Raw genomic sequence first — 25,236 nt, 5'->3', positions numbered from 1 at the left:
CACACACACACACACACACACACACACACACACACACACACACACACACACACACACACACACACACACACACACACACACACACACACACACACACACACACACACACACACACACACACACAGTCCTTTAAGCCTTGCAGAAGAATCATCTGTGATTGAGCAGCTCTACGACACAGACGACAACAGGCTCTGTGAGGAGAAGGTAAGGTGGAATTTTTACTAATTAAAACCTGATTATGCAAAAGTATGTTTTCATTAATATCTAACAAAACAACAATTTTAAACTCAGTGGATAAAGACACATTTAAGTTAGTTTATGCAGAAATGAGAACGCTTAGTTGAAGTTGTAATACATTATGTTGCACAAAAGAAAAATGTAAACTGCACATTTGACAGTTTTATCCACAATAGGTAATTGTTTGACGCATTTCAGTTATTAGTAAGAGGGACATTAAAATATATTCTCTTCATGCAGAGATCATTTTGTTGGATGAGAGGTCAGGGGGTGGATACTTTTCACCTCATTAAAAAAGTTAAAAGTAAACATACATAGGAATTATCAGCAGAATGCACTTTGATTATAAACAGTAAAATCATCAATTATACTAAACATTTCACACGTTTCTTATTTGTATGAGATCAGTATATTATTTGAACTAATATCTTTACTGATGCAGCATTTTAACATTGAAGTTAATTGAAGGATTCTATGTGAGACATCGTGAAGTAACGGTATAAAGGTATTTTGGTACAAACTCCTCTTATTAGGTAACTGTGTCTATAGATTCCAAATAAACTGGCTCCACAACGTTCCTGACGCTTCGTCCTCTCTGAGCGCAGCAGTAACTCGGCCACCTGTCCTGTCCTGGACTCTTTGTGCTGCCTGGCCCATGATCCAATTAATCCAGCTGACTGACCTGCCTGCACTTCATTAACAAGAATCCTCAGCATTAACCCCGGGGCCTGTGGCTGTATAACCAGGCAGCAATTACAGTGTGGACACGTTGTAATATTTTAATTAAGGAAGTGTGGACGTTGGGATATTTCAAAGTGTAGATTCATTATTAGTGGAGATTAAATCCAGAACCATTATATAAAGCAAAGAGAAAAAAAGCCTGGTGCTAAGGATTAGTCTGACAAGCAACTTAGACCAGTTAACAGGAAAGATGTTGAGCTTTAGCAGCATTGGAAGTAAGACAGTTCACGAATTTAAATACTCAATGAACTTAACTTCCTCTGGTGTGAATACAACCATCTATCTTGCTCTATATAGAAATGGCTGCCACACCTTGAATGCTGGATTTCCTCCAGTACAAAAGATCTGCTTTTAATCTGCTTCTGGCACAAACCTGAGATAACTCTGCTCCTGTCTGTCTGTCTGTCTGTACATGTCCCCGTCTGTCCATCTGTCTCAGAACAATGTCAGGTCCAAGGCCCGTGGTGCTGAGCGGCCCCTCCGGCGCAGGGAAGAGCACTCTGATGAAGAGGCTGATGAAGGATCACGAAGGCGTGTTTGGATTCAGCGTGTCACGTACGTTCCTCTGCCAACCTCCTGTCTGAGGAGGAAGTAGGACACGGCGTCTGATGCTGTTCTGGCCCGTAGATGTGTGCCACATGAGTAAATCCTGTGATGTGGAGACTGACATTTCTGCAGAATCCTATTATTCCTCTTTAATATCTGTTCAATGTTGATTCTCTCCTCACAGACACGACAAGAAACCCACGACCAGGAGAGGAAGATGGCAAAGGTACAGCAGATTAATCTTTAGTTTCAGCACTAGTAGGTGGTTGAGGTTTTAACGCCTTCACACTGTAGCAGGACCACTATGCTCTGTGATCCACCATCTGCAGTCCTGTAGGCTTGGATTTCAATCGGAAGAGCTGTGATAAAACACATGTATACACCTTTTTCCTTTATCTCTCTATACCCCATTTGCCAGCCTCCCTTCACTTCCATAATATCGCCCACAACACTTCTTACTCCCAAGTGAACTGCACACGTGGTTTTGTCCCCCCCTGCCCAGCTCCCCTGACCTGAGGGGATGAACCTCTGTGTGTGCCTGTTGTGCTCTCTCCATAGGGCTGAACAAGCTCCCCATGCTGCTGGGGGCTATGTTACTGCCCGTAGCAGACATCTTTTCCTCGGAAGACTTAGAAATGTCAACCTCATTTTCGAGTCCAAACGAATCAGAAACCAAAGAGACAGGTGACGTCAGTGTGACTCCTGTTCACAATCTTTTTATTTTATTTTTTTGTAAATAAGGCAAAGGGAAGGGGGTTACTTTCATCATCCTGGCACGCTTCTCATTGGATTCATTAGGAGAAAGTTGTGTGACAAACAAAAAGCGAAAAACAATAAAACGATCTCTGAGATCAGGATGTGACAGTTTACACTTTGGAGTAAAAAGCTCTTGAAAATAGCCCCCTGTGATGCCTCAGTAGTGATTCCCATTCCCCCGTCTGGTGAAGTGCAACCGTCCCATTTTCCCACTGTGGCTGACAGAGCACTGGTGATTTGTAACCAAGCATTAGCATCACAGGACAATGACTCAACAACTTTTATCTCATACATACACATAAATATATATACTTCAAATTGTTTGATTCTTTCAAAATGTTATTTCCCACCATTTCATCATCAGGGTGGATTTTCCTCACTTTGTACTGCAGTTCTCCTGAGTACTGTTTGAAATCTGTACTGCGTCTGCAGTCATTTTCTGTTTTACTTCAGTCCGAGCAGACTCCTTCAGATGTGCTATGCTAATGATTGTGTGCGATCACAGTGGCTGTTGATAGCTGTAGTAACGTGTTCTTCTATTTTAGATCTCCAGAGGTTTTGATGTTGTCAAGATTTAGGGAAATGGATCTGGTATGGACACAATATGTATCTGCATGTGATCTGTTCAAGTGCTAAACTAACGTTATGTGTGGAAAATCACATTTCTCATCTTCGCATGCTTTTCCTTTTGAGAGTGTTTTTTGCAGATTTAACACAATTTTAAATTTATCCCAGAGGAGAGCATCATGCACTTTAACTAAAGCTGGGCAATATGAAACAATATAATTATTACTTCAGTATAACTTTCATCAATAGCAATATCACAAAATATATATGTGTATATATATATATATCAATAAATTGCTAATGCATTGTTCAAACATAGTGTTGAGGTGTAAATCCTAATTGATCCTCCTCACAATTCAGATGTTTTACAGTCTTCAAACTAAAGACATTTAATATTTATCGTGTTAATTATCGATATCGACTGATGTGAAACTTTATATCTTGTTCATGTCACCAAGCCCTAACCTAAACAAATTCTATCATACACATCATCATATCCTCTTTCATTTCAGCTTATGTCCACAGTTTTGATAAACTTGGCGTCGTCCATCACTAAACTGCAATTTCTATCAATTGTGCAAATCTAACTGGCATTAAATATTCTATGTTGTATCCATGCTGAATCTTACAGATTACCACTTCACAACGAGAGAGGCCATGGAGGAGGGAATCAGCAATGGTGACTTCATTGAGAATGCACAGTTTTCCGGCAACATGTATGGAACAAGGTAAATATTTGCATCTCTGCATGAATGTCACCATATTTTTAACTGTGTAATAAATGGTATTTCTGTGCACACGTTTCTACTGAATCAATATAATTGTTTTCATTTTTAAACGTATCCCAGTTCCATAAACATTTGATCGCTCAGTTAAATTTTTTTGAGAAAACAAAACTCTGACAGAAAGTATATAGATAGTATATTATAGAGTTGATATAATATCAGTGTCACAGATATATGTCAAATTAGATTCCACAGAAATGTAGTCTGCTAACGTATAGAAGAGAACGCCCTCCGACTGGGCCACAGGGATCAAGAGGATATATAATAGTCTGGTGACAGATGGAGCTTTAACCGACATCAGGTCAAAAAGAGCTACGCTGCGGCTCAGCACCTTGTGTGTCACATTTAATCTCTCCCTCTTATTCTGAAGACACACACACACACACACACACACACACTGGCTGCAGTCTTAGGAGCCTGGATCAATGCAGCGATCCTCTTACGTCAGTCACTACATGTGACGGACACAATATTACATGATTACACTTCCAGTACATGTTCGTAAAACACACAGCTGCTCATTTCTCTAGTCCTGGTTATTTCAATGGGTTTGCTTTTGGTGTCATTTCATGCTGTAACACTGTCCCTGTAGTACAGCAGCTGTAGAAGACGTGCTGGCCAGGAACCTAATCTGCATCCTTGATGTGGACATCCAGGGAGTGAACAGGATTAAACAGACTGACCTGAACCCCATCTACATCTCCATTCAGCCTCCTTCCATGGAGATCCTAGTAAATATATTATTAATATATATTTTTTTAAAGTGGCAGTCATGATATTATTATGTAACTGCTGTTTTGTTATTCAGCTCTCGTGCTGAAAATAATGTCATGTTGTCCTGTTTCTGTCAGGAAGAACGTCTGAGGGACCGGCAGACAGAAACAGAGGAGAGTTTACAGAAACGTCTGGATGCGGCGCGCATCGACATGGAGCTCAGTAAGTTTGTCAAAACTCGACTCTGAAATGACGACAACTTGAAGAGCACATACCTACGGCGAGGCTGATTGGCCCTTTTATCACCATGTTGCATGTATTGGGATCATAGAGCGAACATAAACTATGTAGATTACAATTTTACATATCTCTGCATTATTGTTGATACATTTTTGAAAATCTACCAATGTTAAAGATGGATCCGCACCAAAATGTGCGTGGTTCTCTTCTGACTCATACTGCATCTCTCCACTAAGTTTCGTGGTAATATGTAAAGTAGTTTTTTTGTAATGCTGCGAACAAACACTGATGAAAACATAACCTCCTTAGTGGACGTAACTATTGAGGCTAATTCACTTAACTTCTTTCTTCTAGGTAAGGAGCCAGGAGTGTTTGATGTTGTTATTATCAATGATGACTTAGAGAGGGCCTACAAGGAGCTGAAAGATATCCTCAATGAGGTAAGAACAAGCACTGGTCTGTTGTAGTCAAATACTGGTTTAGTCTGGCAGCTGCAGTACAGACTCTTCTATATTCATGGACAAGACCAAGTTTATTGTTCAAAATGCTAAACTACTCCTCATCTATCTTTCTCCAGGAAATCCAAAAAGTTCAGGAGGCCAAATAAGAAGGAAACGTTATCCATCACTTGTTAATCTGGCCTGAGTGACCCCATCTTCACTGAAACACCTGAAGAAAAGTTTGTCTTTCTTTGACATTCTGCATAATATTGTCAGAGATGCTCAGATGGAAAAGAGGGACTCTGAATTGATTATTGTTTTTTCAGTTAAGAGAATACGGTTTTGTGTTAGATTTAGGGCAATTAATGGTTAATATTTATATCTAGGTATGAAAATCTTAACCTGTGTATAAAAAAATAAATAAAAAAAGGATTGAAGCGACCGCCAAATCCAGTGTAACGTTGGGACTCTATAGGACCCAGTTTGACACTGGACTATCCAGGAGGGTGTTGTACGCGTCACTATCACTGGACACTACCAACTGCACACACTGCAAAAAAAAAAGTTCCGAAAATAGTTGTGTTCTGTTGAATTCTAATATAGTGGAAACTCATATTTAAATGTAAAATCTAAATGATTGCTGATTTATATTGAGGGAAATATGAAATAAAATCATTGTGCATATTACATTCAAAATATGAGTGTGTATGTTTGTGTGTGAGGCCGAATAAAGTGTGAGGACAACGATTGATCACTTTTGTGTTGTTTAATGAATCTGTCATTCATTACGTCATTCAGGGAGATTGCTGACCCAACATATTATCAACATGAAACTTAGAAGCTTCCAATAAAACCCAAACAGCTTATCGAGTTCCCTTTTACACATTGTAAGCTTAACCTGTAAAGATTTAAATTAAATAGTCAGAAATATATTGGCTTATACGGAGCAGAATAACACAGACAATATGTTTTACTGTCAGACCGAACACGTGCAGCTGTTTGATAACAACTGATTCTCATGTCACAAATCAAGATTCACACTTGCATTGACTTTACTTTATCCCTGATCTGTTGCCACATGAACAAAATCTAAACTAAATGCACCGCACTCTCATGTAAAACCTAACGCATAAGAACATTTTGAAAACTCATTAAGACGCATCACATTTTCAAAATCAGATGATATTCAAAAACGATTTTAAAAATCTTACCACACAACTGAAATTAAATAGGCTGCAGATTGTTTAGGGAAATCGGCTGGTGAAAGAAAATCCCACTTTCTTTGAAGGGGGCATCATTGTCTTACTGGAAGAAGGGCCCCTGCAGCTTGGTGCGGACCAGCTCTCGTTTCTCCTCCTTCTGCGTGAGGTACGCTTTGAGCTTGTCTGTGGAGAAGCACACCTTGGAGTGTCGCACTTTGTGAGGAACACGATGAGCACGGAGCCATGGGTTCTGGAGACACTCGGCTGCAGTGGGTCTCCCCCTACAAAAAAAATATATATATATTATTATTAATATACAATATGAACTGATCTATACAAACTGATTCTGCATGTGTAGAATTTGTGGACGTTGGACAAGATTTTGGCTTCGGAAGTCTTCAGGTCTCTGTTTCTAGTTCAATTACATTTGAGCAGACTTTGGTTTCCAACAGGTAAGTGTGGAGAACTAAAGATGTAGAAAACATTGACTGAAATGATTTTTTTTTATTAATATGCAGATAGCTGTTAGATATTAGCCAAAACCAACCAAACGTACCATGATTTGTTATTCAGGCTGCTCTTCATGAAGTTTAAGGCTCCCTCTGACAGACCAGGGTAACAGCATCCAAACTGGATCTTCCCCTTCTTGATGTTTCTGTCTTGCTCTTCCTGGAACGGACTGTTGGCACTCAACCTAGTGAAGAGACGGAAAAACACATGTTTTACTAAATAAATGTAATATTTCATGATCACAGAACTTAAACAACTCATAAGTCTTGAATGAATAAGACTGTAACCATTTCAGCAATATTATAGAATGTGAAATATTATCAACAGAAGGAAGACTCAGTTTCAACAGTTTCACATCTGTTTCTACTTACATGATGAATGACAGAACCCCAATAGCCCAGATGTCTGTTTCAGGCCCGACGCCCTGACCCTCCAGGATTTCCGGAGCTTTAGGAAGGACAATATAAACTGAAAGAACAGACACAACGGATATTGTTCTTAAAGACTTGTGCGGTTACTGGCAATGCCACATTCACTCACATGCACATGAATTTTCTGTTTTAGGAGAATTATTCAAATGAGACAGAATTGGATAAAGAAAAGAAAATGAAGTGGACTTGGGTGTGTTAGGTTATGGGAGCTAGGATCAGCTGATTTGGATGAAGTTAGGCTGAGTTATTCCCATCCATCAATCCATCCTTCCTTAAAGAATGTGTACCTTTGCTGCGGCAGTCTGTTGAAGGCCACGACAGTCAGAGGTTTAGTACATTAGAAGAATCAACAACAGTGCAAGCTTGAATATCTTTGCCTCTTGGAATGAAACTAGAAGAACAACAGTACCTTTGCTCTCCGACAGGCCTTCGATGTGCTCAACGTTGAGGGGCTGTCCGGGCGTGAAGGACTGAGCCGAGCCAAAGTCAACGATCTTCAAGTGGTTGTCATCCACCAGCATGTTGTCCGACTTCAGGTCCAGGTGGATGATTCGACGGCTGTGAAGGTAGTCGACGGCACCGAGAATCTGAACCAGCAGCTCTGCAACGTGAGACTCTGCATACAGGTCTCTGAAAGGACAGGACACGTTTGTTAAGGTAAACTATGAGATGTGCTGCCACAAATGGCTACAGGCTGCATCAACATAATCTTTGAGACGCAAGTCTGGAAAAGATTTGACATTCAGTAGTTAGGTGTTTGTATAAGGGAACTTATACAAGTTTGGGTTTGGATAAGGGAACTAAGCCTGTTTCCTCTGAAATGATACAGGAGGTGCATCATCCTTCCCTGAATGCACTCTCACCGGATGGGATGGGGACGACTGTGTCTAGCACTTCGTGGTCCAAACATCATGCTGAAATTGTGCAGATAATCTCAAAATCCCTCCTAAAAGATGTTTAAATCACATCCTAATAGCCCAGTCAGCACGGGACACGAGTTTTAGAGACGTCTAAAAGTCTTGCTAATTTAAATGTTCTTGTTTTCCTGGTCTAGATTGAGCCTCGTTCATTTTGGAATCATGTAGTGATCAGATGTGCCTGAACAAAACAAGGATTTACACTAGCTTGATGAAATAGTGAAAATTTGACCTGATATTTTCACAAGACCAGAGAACTGAGGCTCACCACAGTCTTAAGGATATCATGCTATCTGTATATAGAATAATCTCCGTCTGTTACCTCACAGCCAGACTGTAGAGCAGCTCCTTGCCAGGACAAAGCTCCTCCACTAACACCAGGTAGCAGGAGGTGATGTAGGCGGCGTGCAGCTGCACCAGATGTGGGTGGTGAAGCCTCTTCAGCAGCTGGTACTCTCTCAGCACCAGCTGCCTCTTCTCTGCCTGGTAGGGGGTGATCTTTGCAGCAAACACTTGGCTGGTCTCAACATCCCTGCAAAGGTTCAGTACGCTGAACCGACCCCTGAGAGAGAAAACAGCAGAAGATGGAGAGGTGCAATAAATATAATACAATAATAATATCCATCTATTTTTTAGCACTTTTCAAATTAAAGTTACATAGATCTTCAGAAATAAGAAACACACAAGAAAACACACGTCAAAATAACATAAGAAGAAATAAAACAAAGTCATAAAGGAATAAAAACATAAAACATGTGACAGAAATTTCAGTATGACATCCTGTAAAATACGTTAAATAATAAAACTGGTGATTGGGAGATAACGACAGGACAAGATAGCTCTTGACCTAATGCATGATGAAGTCTGATGGAAAAGATAATTATATCAGTATGTGTCAAACCTGAACTTAAGTTTTAAAATGAAATCTGAAGAAGGTAAAATGTTATCATCTTCCATCAAACTGAAACAAATACAGGAGTGAATCTTAAGTATTGAGTCACACTACATATTTGTCACTATGAGGAAAACGAGGCATTAGAGCTCCTCCCTTATTCGAAATTCAAAAACCCCACCTGTTAATCTCAGCAAGGAAGCTGAAGTTCTTTTGTGCTGATCCAGTGACCTTTGACCCCAGGGTCTCAGTCTGAATGAGAGAGATTTGAGTCTCTATACAACAAAGTAAACAGAGGTGAAAATGTTATAAAGATGAATATATAACATCTCATCGCTGAGTCCTACGACATTTACGATCTGATCAGAAACACTATAAAACACATGTGAAAAATTAATTACATTATATTTTACATATGCAAGGTCATCCTTGACTGTATTTCTCTTGCCTTCAGGGTGAGTCGCCATAACAACAGGGGCTGAGGCGTCACTGAAAGGTCCAGCTCCCGTCGTGGTGATGCAGCCGACCCTGAACACATACGACGCTCCTCTCGGTAAATCCTTCGCCACATAGCTGCTGTCCGTCACCTCCTCTGACAGGACCGTCCAATCCCCACCTGCACACATGGCACAGGACATTTACTGTGAATTCCATGCTTACTGCAAATTTTACTGTTAATATTATTGACATTGTACTATTGAAAACATATAATACAACTACAATGGCCACTGAAAAATATCTAGCAATATAATTTCAGTGCTGCTGAATCGTCTCTGTAAACACACCATCTGTACAGTACTGCACACAGTAGGTGATGGGGTCATTGGACTTGACAGGTTTCCAAACCAGCAGGACTCCGCCTCCATCTAACTGGAGCACGTCAGCTTTGCTGGGACGGACCAGCAGATCTGAGCAGAGCAAACATACACAAACAGGCTCAAAGCAAAAATGAAGTAGCAGGATTTCAGGTTATTTCAGACAGGAAATACATGATCCCCATGGTGAAGCTGGTTCACTACCTTTGGTCTTTCTGAATCTGGGTATTTTGAAAGAAGGCAGGATTTTGGATGTCCTTTTCTTTGGACTCTCTAGACCCTGTTCCCTTTCGGCTGGGACGGCAGCTGATCCTTTTACTATTGGCCCTGTTAAAATGGAAAAACACAGAAAAGAAAAGAGACATTAGGATAATGAGAATATAAGAATATACCACAAAAGCTAAAAATGGAGTTAACAGAAATAAATAAATAATCTTCTTATCCCATTGTCAACATGTGTTTTTTCCTCAACGTGGATGCTGCTTAAAACCATTTCCAGTATTATTATGAAATACAATTATGATTTTAAATAACTCACCTTTACTCACATCCTCTTTACTGGAGGACCTGGAGAACAGCTTGGTCAGGCTGGAGGCTGAAGCTCTCATTTTCTTCCTCAGAGACATGGTGGGTGTATCAGGCTTCATGATCTCTCCTAACGTGGGTCCTAACTCTGGGTCGTCCAGTTGAGAGTAAGAGTGACCAGTCCACGACTGCCTGCGGAAGATCTTCAGCAGTCCCAGCCTGGGTGACTTTCCTGTGGGCGGTCGGACTTCCAGGGCTGGAGCTGACGCATGCCTCTGGAGGCCTTGAGCTTCCTTCTTATCCCTGGCCCTGGGAGGCCTCTCTGGAGCTTGGAGGGAGGAGAGGCTGGGACTGGGGCTCGGCGTCAGTGAGGGCCCCGGCTGGCCCCTGCTGTTTGCAAATAAGTTGGGGTTGGAGCGGGTGCGGTTACGCGGCGGTGCCTGTGGAAATGAGCCTCTGGTTTTGACTTCTTGGAATGAGCAGGAGGATGATGAAAGCAGAGGCTCCTGGTGATCATCATACTCTTCACTGTCTCCTGATCTGTATCTTCCTCTGAGATGACCATGACTCAGCTCCTCATAGGAGCCGAGTCTGCTCGAAGACTCTGAACCACCGTGTTCCAAAATATATGATTCAGCCAGAGAACCCAGGGAGCCAGCAAGGGTGTTTCCTCCCTCTGTCTGCTCCCTATCCTGCCTGTTGCTCGTTCTGTTTCCAGCAAGGAAGTTTGATGGAGCAGAGGTTGCACCCAGTGTGTGAGCTCCATGTACAGGAGCCGTGGAGCCTCTTCTTCTTGTGGGTCGCCGTGGACTCGGAATGGCCAACAACTTCCTCCCTGCCACTTCATCATCTGTAAAATCTTCCTTCAGACTTTGAGAACCTTCTTCGTCACCCGGCTTTGTGCGCGGGGGGGAGCTGGGGGAGCGACGTGAACACTCATCCAGGGACCTGCTCCTCCTGTGAGGGGGCACGTTGCCGTGGGCGAGACCAACTCCGCTGTCAAAAGAGCAGGATTTCTGTATCGAGGGTTGGATGGATCCCCGTCTCTGACCACGGTTAGTTTCCGTCTCATCCTCCACATATTCAATCAGAGGCTCATTGAGGCGTCCTGAGAAGCTCCTCCTGAGTGGTTTGCGGCCTCTCTCCTGTTTTCTGGCCTGGAATTTGTCCCGTAACGACATGTGTCTAGCAGACATGGGTGAAAGCTGTTGAGAGTTGCTGTAGAAAGTACTTCGGATCACGCTGCCCCGAGGGATACGACCTCCATCACTTCCCGAGCCCTCATCCCAGTCAGATAGGTAGAGAGATGGACTGCTGTCCTTGCTGAACCTACGCTCCCTCTGAGGTGTCTGTTGGCAAGATGCATCCGATGACGCCACCGACTGCCTGCTCATACTCCTCTCCAATACACTCCTCCTTTCTAGCATCTCCCCATCTTCTTCCTCCCCTAATGTCATCTCCTCCTCTTCCTCCGCACCGAGGTGGAGTTTGGGGAAAGGCTCTGGGATCTGTGCTCTCTCCATTAAAGGATCATAATCCTCCTCTGTCTCCTCCTCTTCCTCCTCCTCAGTCGGGCTGTAGTGCTGGAAAAAGTCCCAGGAGTCAGCTTCATCGTATTCAGATGACGAGCCGCTGCTCACTGAGGTGCTGCTGTGTTCCTGCAGCTCGCGAGGCACAGTCACCGCAGTCTCTCTGAGAGGAGCGTCCAGCAGCTCGGGGACGGGCCTCAACGCGAGAACTGACCCGATGCAAGTCAAAGACCGCTGGGAAGATGAAGAGGACAGTTTTCTCTTAGATACATTTCATAACGTGGGGTGAATATACAACTAATGTAATCACATTTAACTTCAGTATCATCAGTTTCAATTAAAGACACCAGGGAGTCAGCTTACCTGCCATTTTGTTTTTGAGATAAATACTTTCAAACTCTTTGTGTTAATTTCCTCAGTGTCCTCTCCAGCATTTTCATCCTGAACAGAGATCCCAAAAATTGTTTGATTAGTTATATTAATACGTTTTTTAATACAATAAAGCTTTATTTAAACACAATAAGTGTTGATTCTTCTCACCTGAAACCATTCATGGCTCAAGCATTCAAAGGCAGACGGTCGCCTCCTAAGTAAAAGAAAATTAGAAGCTGTTAAGTTGTCCCTCAAACCATAACTACCAGTGGTAGACTGAGGATACCACTACATCACTGCAGCTGTATGTGACAACTTATCACTGGAGCTCAGCAAAAGAATACATTTTCAATGATATCCGCATTGAATCTAATCTGTATGTGAAAAGGGTTATGCAGCTTTCAGACACTTTCTTAGTCATAGTTTTACTCGTTTTTGTTTGAGCCCTACAAGATCTCACTTTAATCAGTGAGGTTTCCAAGTTGCCTACATGCCTTCTTAAAAAAGGCAGAACATTTAGTTTGGCATGGTCTCAGTAATAAAATGGTCCCCTACTCTGGATCTGGCTGAAGGAGCAGGTGGAGAAAGCTTTGGGCCTCTGGGCTCCTGCTGGTGACATCAGGCGCGTCCCAGTTCAGGGTCCCCTCCCCCACTCTCAGCAGTGTCGCACGGTCTGTCTCACCCACAAACGGGCATCGACACACCAGACTGTCAAAATAAAGATAAAGTCTGATGTCAACAGTCAACAGAAACTCATGGGTCGTGTCCCCGCCTTTTGGATATACTGCATATTTATGATTTTTAGAATACTATCCAAAATGCAGTGATACATACCAGAGATAAGCCATGACCCCAACAGCCCTGAAAGAGATAATTGTAATTGTCATTAAATGACTAGAGTTGCAGCCGTCTACAACAACTGGAAATTCATCAGAGAAATGTATATAATACAATAACACAGTATAAAAACTGATTTGAATCAGTCTCAATTAGACAGATGACTCACCAAATATCAGTGGCCCCAGTGACTGGCTCTTGGTGAACGATCTCAGGTGCAATGAACTCAGGTGTTCCAAACATGCTGTACTGGTGTCTGGATGTGTCCATTTCTTGGCAAAAGCCAAAGTCACAGATCTTAATCTCGTCTCTGGGTGGATATACCATTAGGATGTTATCAGGCTGAAGGAAGAGGAAATAAAAAATGAGGTAGGAACTGCACAATAATAGAACAGTTAATAATGTAGTGTGGACAGGAAAGCTCACTTTAATGTCCAGATGCAAGATGTTCATGCTGTGAATGTGGCCAACACCTTCAAAGATTTGCTGGATGTACGACTGAACCTGAAATAAGATGCAGAATATTAGATAAGAGGCATAACAAAATTATATTATATTGAAATATAGAATATAAGCTCCTACTTCTTTCTCTGAGACTGATCCTCTCAGTAATAAATGGTCCAGAAGTCCATGAGAACAGCAGCTAGAAGCGGTGTTAAAGAACTCTTAACTACACATATTAAACATAAGTAGAGAGCTTGACTGAAAATCAGAGATCATATTGTAACGTTTAACAGGGAGGATACATTTCAGTGATCAGCACCAGAGTGCGTCTGGTGCAGAAGAAGTCCAGCAGACAGGCCACTCTGGGATGAGCCAGACGGGAGAGCAGGTCTCGCTCCTGGAAGGCCCTCGTCCGAGTGCTGCTGCGCAGAGGCAGGAACTTGGCAGCAAAGACTTCACCTGTCCTTCTGTGGACCACACGCTTCACCACTCCAAACGCTCCCCTGGAACAAAGAAAGATGATGGTGGTCATGTCAAATCTGTCAGTGGTTCTTAAATTGAAATGACGACCGGGGAAATGCCATGAAATTAAGTTGAATGAATGTGATTTATGTTGGGACAATAAATAAATGGTGTTGTATCAAGACGACTTTTATTAAACTTGAATAGTTTTTTATTAGCTGCTTCTACGTCAGTGACTATGTTTATATGGACACCAACATTAACACTATTGATTTTATTCTGAATAAGACATTATTATTATTTCATGATCTCTACAGGAGTTGCTAATAGAATATTCCTTTCATATTCCTGCTACATGGTGACGTTATGATGTCAACATTACGTCCCACTACTTATTAACACTCACACACAGGGAATGCGTAGTCAAGCGGTTGGTAACTATCATTTGTTAATGTTGAAAAATGCTGTGAATACTCAAAGAGGACGTTACAATGCGATTATGATGTATACATGTCTACATAATGCAGTTTAGCAGCATCTTATACAGACTATTGTTTTAAATGGGTTAATGTGGTGTCCAGGTAAATATTTAAACATCTATGGCGTTAAGAATTGATAAAAAGGTCACCTTCCAATTTCCTCATGAACATCATAGACAGAGAACAACTTCCTTCTCTTCCCCAGCTCCACCTCTCTCTCCTGACACTCCAGTGGACCTAGAGAGACAAACCACAGCCTGTGACTGAAGATGATCGACCACACAGACCGACAACATTCTTTTTAAAGTGGGATTGCAGATTGTAACATTGCTCAGTAGACGGACCTACTATAGAGGAAATGACAATACAATTATCCGACATGCTTAATGATAAAGATACATTGACCAGTTGTGATGTGCAACAGTGCGTGCTGTTGTCTCACCTTCCTCCACTGTGAGCTGAGCCTGGCACGAGTCATGACCAGAGCTGTTGTAGGCGAAGCAGGTGTATGTGCCGCTGTCTTCGCCCTCGGAGCACACTACGGTCAGTGAGCAGCGGGCACCATGCTGTACCATCTCCACATTGTCATTGGCTGCAAGCTCGTCTTCATCCTCCAATCACAGAGGCAGAGTGGAGTTTTAGCAGAGATCAACAAGGTGTGTTTTATTCAGGGCGTCATTGTGAAAGATAGAATTGCACTAAACCTTATCTAGTTAAATATTTCTCATTAAAAATAGTCCAAAAAACAATGGGTTGTATTGTAGGAATGTGATTTTTACCATACGATGAAATCAATGCCATATGGAAGCCACTGATCTAAAGTGCTCCTACCTTGTACCACTGGATCTGAGGGGCAGGCCTCCCTGTGATGATGGCAGTAAATGTAGCTGGTTGACCAGGGTCCACACACAGGTCTTCAGTGGGCACCTGGATGGAGGGAGGAGCTGAACAGGCAAACAGAACTTGGTGAGCATACACAATTTAGTAGGAGTTATACTCTTATTGTATATAGTTTTACTTATATGTAAACAATACCATCTGTAATTTCTTGCATGGGTTCAGAGATGTAAATCTCCTCCTCCACTTCCTCCAGGTAACAGAGAGGCTGCTGAGCCGACTCATCCATGGGTGTGGTGACGGGAAGAGTCTCTTCAGTGCTACACTCTGCTCTGGAGAAAAAGAGAGGATGAAATTTAAAGATCCATCTATTCATCCATTATCTTTAACACTTATCCTATGAGGGTGGCTGGAGCAAATCCCAGCTGAGGTCGGAGTGAGAGGCGGGGTTTACCCTGGACAGATCGCCTGTCAATCACAGGGCCGATATACAGAGACAAACAACTATCCACACTCAAATTCACACTACCGGCAATTTAGAGTGAAATTAAACATTTAATGCTACTGATTATTCATAATAACATTTTAATGTATCAAAACACCATTTAAATTTACCCCAAATACAGTTTTACTATTCAGTACTAAAGCAAATTATTAACCTCAAACATTTACTAATCACAGACGTCATGCTGATTTACATCCATGGAAGGAAAAGGAAGGTCAATACATATATTTTACAAGTTATCCTTAACTTACTGTTCAGGGTTTCCAGGAGTGAAAAGCATCTTGGCGATAGAAGTGGGGCTAAAATCAGTCTGTAACCACTTCTTCACGAAGGCAGTGGACCAGCCCTCTGAGTCTGCATCTATCAGGACCAAAATGCCACTCAGCAACAATATGTGGCTCACAGATTTAAATATTCTTCAACTACGTTTTAAGGAATTGTCACTTGGCTTTGACTGTAATGTAAATATATTGAAACATTGGAAAAAAGGAAAGGTGGAAGAGTACATTACCTGACGTACCATGAGCAGTTTTATTGCATTTCTTACCTCGAGACTTGAGGGTTTAACCCCATTTAACCACCACGCCAACAGGACGTGGGAACATGCCCACCCCTGCATGGGCGCTAAGGGAACACCTGCCCAGCACATGACCATCTGGTGTTCGTAGGAGTGAAGAGTTAGCTGGACATGCGTTGGCAGGGAGGAAAAAGGGGAATGTTGAGTGGTTATTTGTTATCATGACAATGAAGACTTGCATGGAACGGTCCATGTGAGAAACCTCCTCCTTGAGGGCTAGTAGAGGGAAGATGGAAACACATGTAGGTTATGAACAATGAGAGGGAAAACATGGTGAATCAGAGTCCAAAAGCCAGAATAAGAAAATATGTGAGTGAGACTTCTTTACATTTCACATAAAGTATATCATTTGTCAAACTAAGCAGGTTCTCATCAACATCTTCTGATAATTCCAATATCTGGAAAAATTCCATCGTTTACTTAATTATTCTAGTTTTATTTATGAATGTATGTGATAGTAACAGTTAATGTTAATAACATTGTTTGAAAATCACTGTATAATATAGAACAGTAACAGTGGTATACTTGCTAGCTCTATATTTAAATGGGTACAGTTCGTTATGGCACCTCAGGGGCTGGGCTGACTTTTGGATGATAACATGAATCTAATGGAGGAAAATGATCAAGTCTGTTTCAGTCCATGCCTTGTGTGGAAGGTGGGAACATGAGGAAAAAAAATCAAACAAAATCATTCCATACAAAAAATGCATCAAATTTTATGGGTGAGAGAAATGCTGTGAAATACTGTATGGTGTTTAAGTTGAATAGTTGCCACAAGATCCCAATGGTTTATGGCAAACACAAGCTTGTTTTGTTAGAAATCATTAGAAATGAAAGAAAATTAGTCGAAGAGATTTAGTGAATAGTGACACAAACTCACGACCAAAGAACAAATGTTAGAATTGAGGTTAGAATTGGTTATGTGCAGGTATTAGAGATGGTTATGTTTAGGTATGGGTTTGGTGTAATGTGGTGTCATTTCAGCAGTCTAGGAGAGAAGTTAAACACTGACACTTGCATTCAGCACTAGACATTAGCATGAATCAAAAATGGAAAAATTAGAAATGTATTTGTGCTTTTAGTATTTTAGAAATTCTGTGATATAATGCAGTTAATAGTTGTTTCAGTGCAGATACAAACTACTACATAACTCTGTGCCATAACCCGAGAGGATCTTGTGACAGCTGCTATGGTAGTTGAAAGTACTTATGATGTGAGTGTTTGTGAAATGGTGAAAAAGTAAAAAACGTAAAGTTAAATCTCAAAATGAAGTCAATTGGATCGAATGGATGAGGGGTAGTGGTTGAAAGTGGAAACTGATGCTAATGGGTGTAGTTTGTTGGAAAGTGAAGTCACATGATGTGATGCAGTAAGGGAGAAGTAAAACTGGACAATGGCATGTGCTTCGTCCCATGTGGAAGTGTGGATCGACCACATGATGGTCTCCATCATATGTGGAGGGTATTTACCTTCAGCAGCTCTGCTAGTCCTACCTTTAGGAGGCAAGTCCTGAGGTTGGTCGTTCTCATCGTCAGTCGGTGGCACATAAGCCGGGCACAGGCCAGCTTTACACTTGACGCAGCCAAACTCGTTCCAGAGCTGAACAACAAAACATTGACAAACTGAATCAGAATTACTTCATTGATCCCTGGGGCGGAATTGCGTCACTTGATCACTCCAGCCTAGTATAGAAATATATGCAGTCCAAGAAAAAGTATGAGCATGTTCAATAAAAAGTTTGTAAAAATATGTGAATTATAATAAAAAATAGATAAAAAAGCTGAATAAGAACATGTGAAAATACAGCATATACATCAGATGACAAATTATCATAAATGTAGGTGTTATGTGCTGACAGGGCGAAATAAGTCCAGGGCTGATCTATAGCTTGACACTTCGAGGGAGGAATTGTAAAGTCTGATGACTGCTTCCTGTGGTGTATCAAGGTGGAATGAGTCAGTTTCTGTTACTGAATCTTAAAAGAAGATCTCTATCAGTGATGATGAGGAGGATCTTAATTGGTTGTAGGTTTTAAGGATATCGGGTTTATACCTCACACTCGTACTGTCCAATATCTGCCTCTGTTGCCCTGATGATTGTCAGACACAATATTCCACTCCGAACATCATTCAGGATCAAATATTTTTGCCGGTCAGCCAACTCTCTGCCGTCCTTCAACCACCTACGACAGATGGATGCGTTTGAAAGACACAATGACCGAAATAAAAATCACATCACGACCACAGTATGTCTTACTGCCACATACCTGATTCTGGGTAAAGGAGTGCTGAGTGTGGAACAAATGAACTGGATATCCTCTCCTTCTATCAGACACGCACTCTCCAGCCGACTCACAAATCTGGGTGGCGCTGCAGAGGACAACATTAAATAACTTAAAATCAAGAAGGATAAAAACTTACATTTAATTGTCACCTGTGTCCTTATAGTTACAAATTGATCAACAATGGCAGTTAAAGAATATTAGAAGCCTTCGCAGTTATACAAGTTATAACATAAGTTTGTAATAGTAAAAGTAATTGTGACTTAAGTGCTCACATCTGTCCTGTGCTCAGTGACAGCACATGTATTGCATGTAAAGAATGTAACCACAAACACACAAACTGACGCTTTGGAGAGAAAAACATCTCAAGTGTCTCCACAGACTCACCCTGCACCACAACCTTAGCCAGAGTACCAGCAGCGCCCATGGAGCTGGTAGCGTAGCACGTGTACTGTCCGGAGTCATCTGCAGTGAGGCTGTCCAGGATCAGGCTGCAGGTGCCAGAGCGGTCCGCTGTGATAATATGACGGGGGTCGTCCTCCAGAGGATGGCCATCTGAGGAGTAGTAAGGTATTTAGATGAAGAGGAAAAACAACATGGGTAAAAGTGTGTTTGCGTACAAGTTCAAAACTGACCTTTGAGCCAGCTGATCACTGGTTTGGGTGATCCTGTGACCTTGCATGTCAGTTTAATAGTTTGTCCTATCTTTGTTGTGTAGTCAGACAACAGGGACTCGAACACTGGTGGACCTGTTGATGAACCAGAAACAGAAGAAGCATTTGATGAAAGTGTTTTTGAATTATGAAGAATAATCCTGTGACCATCAACAACTCTGAGAAAAGAGTTGCAACACTATGCAACTCTTTTTACCTATAAATAGCAGCGTCATAATGAGTTTGATGGTTCACTGACTTGGAATAAGGAGAATGGCTCCTCTTTCATTCCTTCCCCTCACTTTGAAGGTCTGTTTTGATCTATGTAACGTAACTGACTGATAATCACAGATAAAATTGCCAGAACCAGGTCTAGTAAGTTCAAGAGTGTAATGCAAAACTATAGATCAGTTAAAAGGACTTAGGTCATTAAAAATTGTTTTTATCTCAGATATTCAGCAAGGAAACTTTTAAAATACCAAGAATTCTAACAGAGTTTTGTGAATTTGTTACAGCAGTAGCTCTTCTGGTTCAAGAAGCAGAAGATCATGGGTAATATCCACTATTCAGTTGTGTTTCAGTTCAGTTAGCGGGACTTTACAGGTACAGATTGACTGGCTTTGTTTTTTCTATACATGAACGCCACTTACTCATTCAGCCACAGAGCCGTACGTGTTTTATCTGGTGTTTACTTACTGTTGGTGGGCAGACTGGAGCGTTGCTGGAGCTCCTTCAGGTCCTTGAGCCAGGGGAGTTTAGCCAGTGCGGAGCGGCCCTGCAGTGTGTACCGCCGCACTGAGCCCCTGTGCTCGTGCCATAACCCCCAGGACCTTTCCTCCCCACCCACAGTCTCCTTTATTTCCACGTCATTCAGCTGAGTAGATCACAGAAGAGAGGATGAGAAAGATGAGTGAGTTTTAGTGTTAGGACACAAGATGGAAAAAGAAAAGGGGACACTGTAGTACAGTATTTGTAATTATCTTTTTTGGATGGACACACAAGTTCACAGCAGCATATGTTACCTTCATTTTGTTCTTGAAGGTGTAGGTGACACTGTTCATGCGCGCGTCTCTTTTCAGTTTACACAGCACAATACAGTCCTTGAAGAGAAAGACTTGTCTCTGATGCCCTCTAGAGGCCGTCTTCATTTCTGGCGTGTCCTCCCACACTGTAAAGACTCCCTGGATGAAAGAGAAGGCAAATGGATACAAAAGAGTTATATGTGAGTCCAGATGTTCATATCAGACCATGAGCCAAGCCTAGAGTTTATAATGAAAACATCTGCAGTTACCTGTCGCACAGGTTCACCCAGGGCAGTTAGAGGAGCAGGGTAGTTCTCGATGAGGGACACCTGGTGCAGGTTGTCAGACCTCCAGGGCAGACAGGACACCATGGAGAAGGCATCCTCCAACAGACAGCAGCTCTGACCACTTTTGGCTTTGTTCTTTATCAACTCCTGCCAACAAACAGTTTTCATTTACATCTCATGCATTCAGCTGACACATTGCAGGAAGACACTGAAATGTGAGCAACAGCATAACAAGCACAAATATTTACATATATTTAGTTGAAATAAATATACAATATACAAATATTCCTGTTTTGACAGTGAGTTGCAAAGTAAAGAAACAAAAGAGTGAAACTGACCTTCAGTAAAGCCTGGTAGGTTTGAATCCTCTCCACTGGTCTCTGGAGGAAGGTGAGAACATCCATGTAGGGAGCATCACGCTGACCAGACTCTGTTAACTCCTGCAGTGTAATGAGCAAGATATTCAAAAAACATTAGATAAGCGTTGCTGCTTATGATGCTGCTACTTGGCAACTTTAGTTTCCACAGTAATATCTATGTTTACTGAATACCTTGAAATACTGCTGGGTAGCCTTGTCAGTGACGCAGGCTTCTGCTTGTGCTTGTCCCACTATGTAGTGAAGGTACTTCTCAAAGTCTTCAGTGTGCTGGATCAGATGCATGGCCACGTCATCGTCTGTGGCACAGCCTCTTAGACCAGGCAGGATGGACCTGGAATGAAAGCAATGAGAGGAGGCGTCAGTAGAAAAACACACAGTGCATAAGGAGAATGGAAACAACTGAGAAAAATAGGAATGCATTGAATAAAATATAGTTCGATAGATGTCTTGTGTGTTACCTGTCATGCAGCAACACAATGTCCTTGATGTTTCTGAAAATGATCTCTTTCTGGTTGAGGATGTTAATGGGGATGTGGCGACTCGAGTCCAGATAATTCAGCTGGTGAGAGGTGAATGTCTTCATCTCCTTCACAAACTCCTCCTCTCCATCAACCAGGCCTTGGACCAATTGACTGAAGAAAGGCAACATTTCATTCAAATTAGTTATTCATCAGCAGTATTTGATTTTGCAGTTTGCCTATGAAATTTGTTTTTAGAATAAACACACTGTCTATAATTATAAAAAAGGTTTCAATTTGTCCAAATACATGCAACCAATACATTTTTATCATTATTATCAATTTAATAATATTCTCTTTGATTGCAAAAATTGAATTTCTCATAAATTACAAGTGGCTCCCAGTTAATTTAAAATGTCAGCATGCAATGTAGAAAAACGGACCTCAGAGCTCTCCTGTACTCTTCTCCTGAAGACCCTATTCCATCAAGATCCTCTTGAGGTGCTCTAACTTGTGGGAAAGTCTCCTGTTCAAAATGACAGTCATGGTTAATATTATTGAAAACCTTTCCATTGTTAATTACATTAAAAAGTTGATGTCTGTGTCTAAAAAGTCCGAACTTAAATGGTTAATGTTTTTAAATGCAACAGGCTTTACACATCCTACCCTTCTCTTCTTCTCTAGATAGGCTGGACACATCCATCCTTGTCGAGCAGGGCTAGTTTTAGTGGGCTTGGTCCTCACCAGCCACCTGTCAGGATGAACAGAGTCCAGCACCTCTACAAACTGACCCTCCTTCAGAATAAAACTGTCCTTATTCCCACTGTTGGGGCTGCAGTCTGCTCGAGCCACATACATTTCAAACGTCTGAGGGGAAAAAAAGCACATGTTTTATATCATATTTGTCACATTAATGTTTACAGAGCACACAGAATAAGTCCATAAATATAGTATATAGATCCAACATAGAGCAAAACATGCAAAAGTACCTCTCTGCTGTCCTCTTCACCTTCTGATTCTGATCCAGAGACGGTGCTAGCTAAGGGTGTGTGAGCACGATGGTGCTTTGGAGATTGTGTCCTCATTTTGCCATCAGGAGCCCCTACAAATACGACAGTAAAGACAGCTCCAGTATACCGGATTGGAAACTATTGGTGTGGAAGTTGAAAGATGAACAATCAACATTTCTTACCTATGACCTTCAGTAGTTGCTTAGGAGGCTGTGGAGCAGCTATCTCTTCTTTATCAACCTTTGGAGATACTTGGACTTCTGCAATTGGTTCTTCCCTGTGATAATATTATATTTTTAAGAGCACAAAACACATGATTAGCAATAAAATATGTGATGAAAACAACTTCTTCTACACTCTCACCTTGGAACAGCAGGACCAGTTTCAACAGGTTCCATTATATCAGGAGCTGTGTCATAATCAGACGGACTCGACACTGGTGAAAGCAAAGAAAAATCATATAATAAATTGACTATACACATATAGGCGATAGATAGGGTATAGGAGAATTACTCACTGGAGCTGGCAGTAATAAGAGATGATCCTCTCCTTTCTTGCAGACCCGTTGGTATATCCTGCTCCGTCAGGTTGTAGGCCTCCCACAGAGAGATGCTCACACTTTCTACATAGTTTGCAGCATCTGTAGCAGCAGTTGGAATCGGTCCTGGACTCTGGACCGTCGGTTTTGCAAGTTGCAGAGGAGTTATGGCTGCAAGCGGTGGGTGTACAGGCTTCTGTGCTGCAGGAGCAGGCTGCTGAGGCTGCACTACTGTGATGTTTCCATTGTAGGAGGTTACACCAAACTTATTCACCACCTCGCATGTATAGATTCCACTGTCGCTGGTGGTCAGGTTCTTGATCACCAGCGTGCACTCACCATTTGCTGTGGTCTTAGAACGGCAACGGTGGTCATTAGTGATTTCTGTGCCTTTTCTCAGCCAGCGCACTGTGCTGGGTTTCCCTTCCACAGCACACACTAGAGTGAGTGTGCTATGAACGTCTGCACTCTGGTTCTTGAACACCTCTCTAAAGACAGGTCGCATATCTTTGCGGGCTTTGTAGCCTTTAAATGCAGCCTGGATCTTGACTGCAGCCTCTTGCAATTGTGGCTCATCCTCGACGCTGATGTCGAACTCTGGTGGAGCCTCCTCGGATGGAGCCTCCTCGGATGGTTGCGTCTTCTGGGGGACATTAATTGGAGGAGGACTAGAGGGTTGAGTTGACCCCTCAGTAACAGAACCAATGGGCTGGATCTCGCTGTGGTTCACCGGTATCTCGGTCAAAGCCTCTAAGAAAGTTTCATCCTCAGAAATGTAGAGAAGGGGAACATCCTCTAGCTTCTTCATCGTCTGTGGCCTTTCCTCCCTTCTCGTTGGCTCGACTGCCAATTTAATTTCCTTGTCAGCTTCAGTTTCCTTTCTCATGGGTTTCACCGGTTGTTTTATCATCTGTTTGGTGTTTTCTTCTTTCTCTGAAGCTTTCACAGGCTGCCTGATTTTCTCGTCCGTCTCAGTGTCTGTTGTTACTGATGGTTTCCTCTCAAATCTTGGCTTCTCTTTGACCTCTTTAACCACAGGTCTTACTGACTGATCACCCGTTATTTTCACTACACCTCCTGTTAGCTCTTGTCCTTCATTATCTGTCTCTGTTTCCCTTGATAGTTGTCTCTCCGTTCCTCCCTTTGCTTTACTTTTTATCCTCACAGGTGGTTTTGGAGCCTCAGCCTCTCTTTCTGATGGTTTTTCCTGTTGTTCTACTGAAGCTTTGTCCAAGCGATTTACAGGAACCTGCACCAGTGGCTTGTTTTCTCTTCCTGCCTCTTGTTGTTTTAAACTCTCTCTCTGTTCGTGGTCTTTCTGTGAATCGTTTACACTCGTCTCTAATGCATGGGGAATTACCTCCTCAGTTTTATTCACAACAAACATAGATTGTTTTCCCTCTGCTGTCTTTGCTTTAGATCTGACTGGTGGTTTTAAGGGTTCCTCTGCTGTCTTGTCACCTTCCTTCATTGTAGACTTCACATGTTCCTTTGTTTCTTTCCCAATTAACTTTTCCAGGGGTTTCACAGGCTCTTCCTCGCCGTCCTTCCACTGGATTATTCCTGGAAGTTTCACCTTCTTCTCAACCACACTTATTACCTCTGTAGGCTTTCCTGGTTGTTTTAAGCTTGGCCCAACACCACCTTCCTTTTCCTGATACATTAATACCGGCTTTGTCTGTTCAACCACAGCGTCACCCAGAATCCTCTCTGACTGACGTAATTTAAAATCAGCTTGAACTGTGTCCTCTGAAGTCCATCTTGGTTGTTTCTGCTCCAGGAAAAGTTCAGTTTCTGATTCCAAAGATCTACCTGGCTCTTCGACCTGCCTGATATCCGTCTCCAGTAAACTCACAGACTTATCAGCGTTCTCCTCATTCTTCTCCTGTTGTGTTATATTGTGCACAATATCAAAATCCTTCTCCATAGATTTCACGAGTTGGTTTCCCTTTTGGTCTTCTTTATTCTCCCTCAGAGACTTTTTCAGATCCATCAATGGCTCAACATCTTTTTCTGAATTTGTAATAGATGCTTTCCTGTTAGCTCTCTTTTTGGGCTCTGGAGGAACAGGTTTGGCCTCTGGGAGACCAGAATTCTCATTCTCTGGAGAAGGAGTTGTTTTGGAAACAGAGCCCTTTACTCGAGGTTGTATCGTGGGAGGCTCTGTCTTTGGTGGAGTAGATTGTAGCGCTTTGCAAAAGAATGAGACATTTTCTTAACAACAGTATGTGTGGTGGAAGCTGGTTA

At 42.0% G+C, this 25,236-nt stretch overlaps 3 protein-coding genes across 13 annotated transcripts in view; 1 reads left to right on the top strand and 2 right to left on the bottom strand.

Annotated features, from left to right (window-relative positions):
* The first annotated feature begins 54 nt into the window (after positions 1 to 54).
* guk1b (guanylate kinase 1b) lies at positions 55 to 5,780 on the top strand. 2 transcript variants are annotated; one of them, XM_035175971.2, is made up of 9 exons: positions 55 to 204; positions 1,418 to 1,533; positions 1,709 to 1,750; positions 2,083 to 2,208; positions 3,479 to 3,575; positions 4,225 to 4,363; positions 4,484 to 4,568; positions 4,941 to 5,026; positions 5,164 to 5,780. In XM_035175971.2, the coding sequence occupies exons 2-9, from the start codon at positions 1,422 to 1,424 to the stop codon at positions 5,191 to 5,193; spliced, it is 717 nt and encodes a 238-aa protein (XP_035031862.1). In that variant the 5' UTR covers positions 55 to 204; positions 1,418 to 1,421; the 3' UTR covers positions 5,194 to 5,780. The 2 variants fall into 2 exon arrangements, with proteins under 2 accessions (XP_035031862.1, XP_035031863.1); XM_035175972.2 differs by lacking the exon at positions 2,083 to 2,208.
* On the bottom strand, positions 5,778 to 17,598 carry LOC124854666 (obscurin-like). 4 transcript variants are annotated; one of them, XM_047342833.1, is made up of 24 exons: positions 16,035 to 17,598; positions 15,477 to 15,610; positions 15,273 to 15,385; positions 14,884 to 15,052; positions 14,591 to 14,678; positions 13,803 to 14,003; positions 13,639 to 13,699; positions 13,483 to 13,560; positions 13,226 to 13,398; positions 13,054 to 13,080; positions 12,775 to 12,927; positions 12,388 to 12,433; positions 12,211 to 12,288; positions 10,332 to 12,081; positions 9,998 to 10,120; positions 9,764 to 9,886; positions 9,427 to 9,594; positions 9,160 to 9,253; positions 8,409 to 8,648; positions 7,579 to 7,799; positions 7,457 to 7,471; positions 7,110 to 7,185; positions 6,785 to 6,922; positions 5,778 to 6,509 (listed from the first exon to the last, which is right to left on the bottom strand). In XM_047342833.1, the coding sequence occupies exons 1-24, from the start codon at positions 16,061 to 16,063 to the stop codon at positions 6,329 to 6,331; spliced, it is 4,479 nt and encodes a 1,492-aa protein (XP_047198789.1). In that variant the 5' UTR covers positions 16,064 to 17,598; the 3' UTR covers positions 5,778 to 6,328. The 4 variants fall into 4 exon arrangements, with proteins under 4 accessions (XP_047198789.1, XP_047198785.1, XP_047198786.1 ...); XM_047342829.1 differs by having other exon boundaries at positions 7,110 to 7,206; positions 16,035 to 17,597; XM_047342830.1 differs by lacking the exon at positions 7,457 to 7,471 and having other exon boundaries at positions 7,110 to 7,206.
* Positions 17,599 to 17,624: 26 nt separating this feature from the next.
* Positions 17,625 to 25,236, bottom strand: part of obscna (obscurin, cytoskeletal calmodulin and titin-interacting RhoGEF a) — a 28,878-nt gene continuing 21,266 nt past the window's right edge. For all 7 annotated transcript variants that reach the window (XM_047342822.1, XM_047342827.1, XM_047342826.1 and 4 more), the window contains 17 exons: positions 22,969 to 25,179; positions 22,815 to 22,887; positions 22,634 to 22,728; positions 22,431 to 22,543; positions 22,108 to 22,308; positions 21,885 to 21,967; positions 21,442 to 21,615; positions 21,155 to 21,314; positions 20,942 to 21,043; positions 20,586 to 20,750; positions 20,317 to 20,475; positions 19,991 to 20,168; positions 19,277 to 19,390; positions 19,029 to 19,196; positions 18,627 to 18,729; positions 18,413 to 18,542; positions 17,625 to 17,959 (listed from right to left, as the gene is read on the bottom strand). In XM_047342822.1, the coding sequence (XP_047198778.1) occupies positions 17,633 to 17,959; positions 18,413 to 18,542; positions 18,627 to 18,729; positions 19,029 to 19,196; positions 19,277 to 19,390; positions 19,991 to 20,168; positions 20,317 to 20,475; positions 20,586 to 20,750; positions 20,942 to 21,043; positions 21,155 to 21,314; positions 21,442 to 21,615; positions 21,885 to 21,967; positions 22,108 to 22,308; positions 22,431 to 22,543; positions 22,634 to 22,728; positions 22,815 to 22,887; positions 22,969 to 25,179 (4,556 nt within the window). In that variant the 3' untranslated portion in view covers positions 17,625 to 17,632. The remainder of the gene's footprint in view (positions 17,960 to 18,412; positions 18,543 to 18,626; positions 18,730 to 19,028; positions 19,197 to 19,276; positions 19,391 to 19,990; positions 20,169 to 20,316; positions 20,476 to 20,585; positions 20,751 to 20,941; positions 21,044 to 21,154; positions 21,315 to 21,441; positions 21,616 to 21,884; positions 21,968 to 22,107; positions 22,309 to 22,430; positions 22,544 to 22,633; positions 22,729 to 22,814; positions 22,888 to 22,968; positions 25,180 to 25,236) is intronic.

Source organism: Hippoglossus stenolepis, chromosome 14, assembly GCF_022539355.2.
Source record: "Hippoglossus stenolepis isolate QCI-W04-F060 chromosome 14, HSTE1.2, whole genome shotgun sequence".
Lineage (NCBI taxonomy): Eukaryota > Metazoa > Chordata > Actinopteri > Pleuronectiformes > Pleuronectidae > Hippoglossus > Hippoglossus stenolepis.
This window is presented reverse-complemented; position numbering and strand designations above follow the sequence as displayed.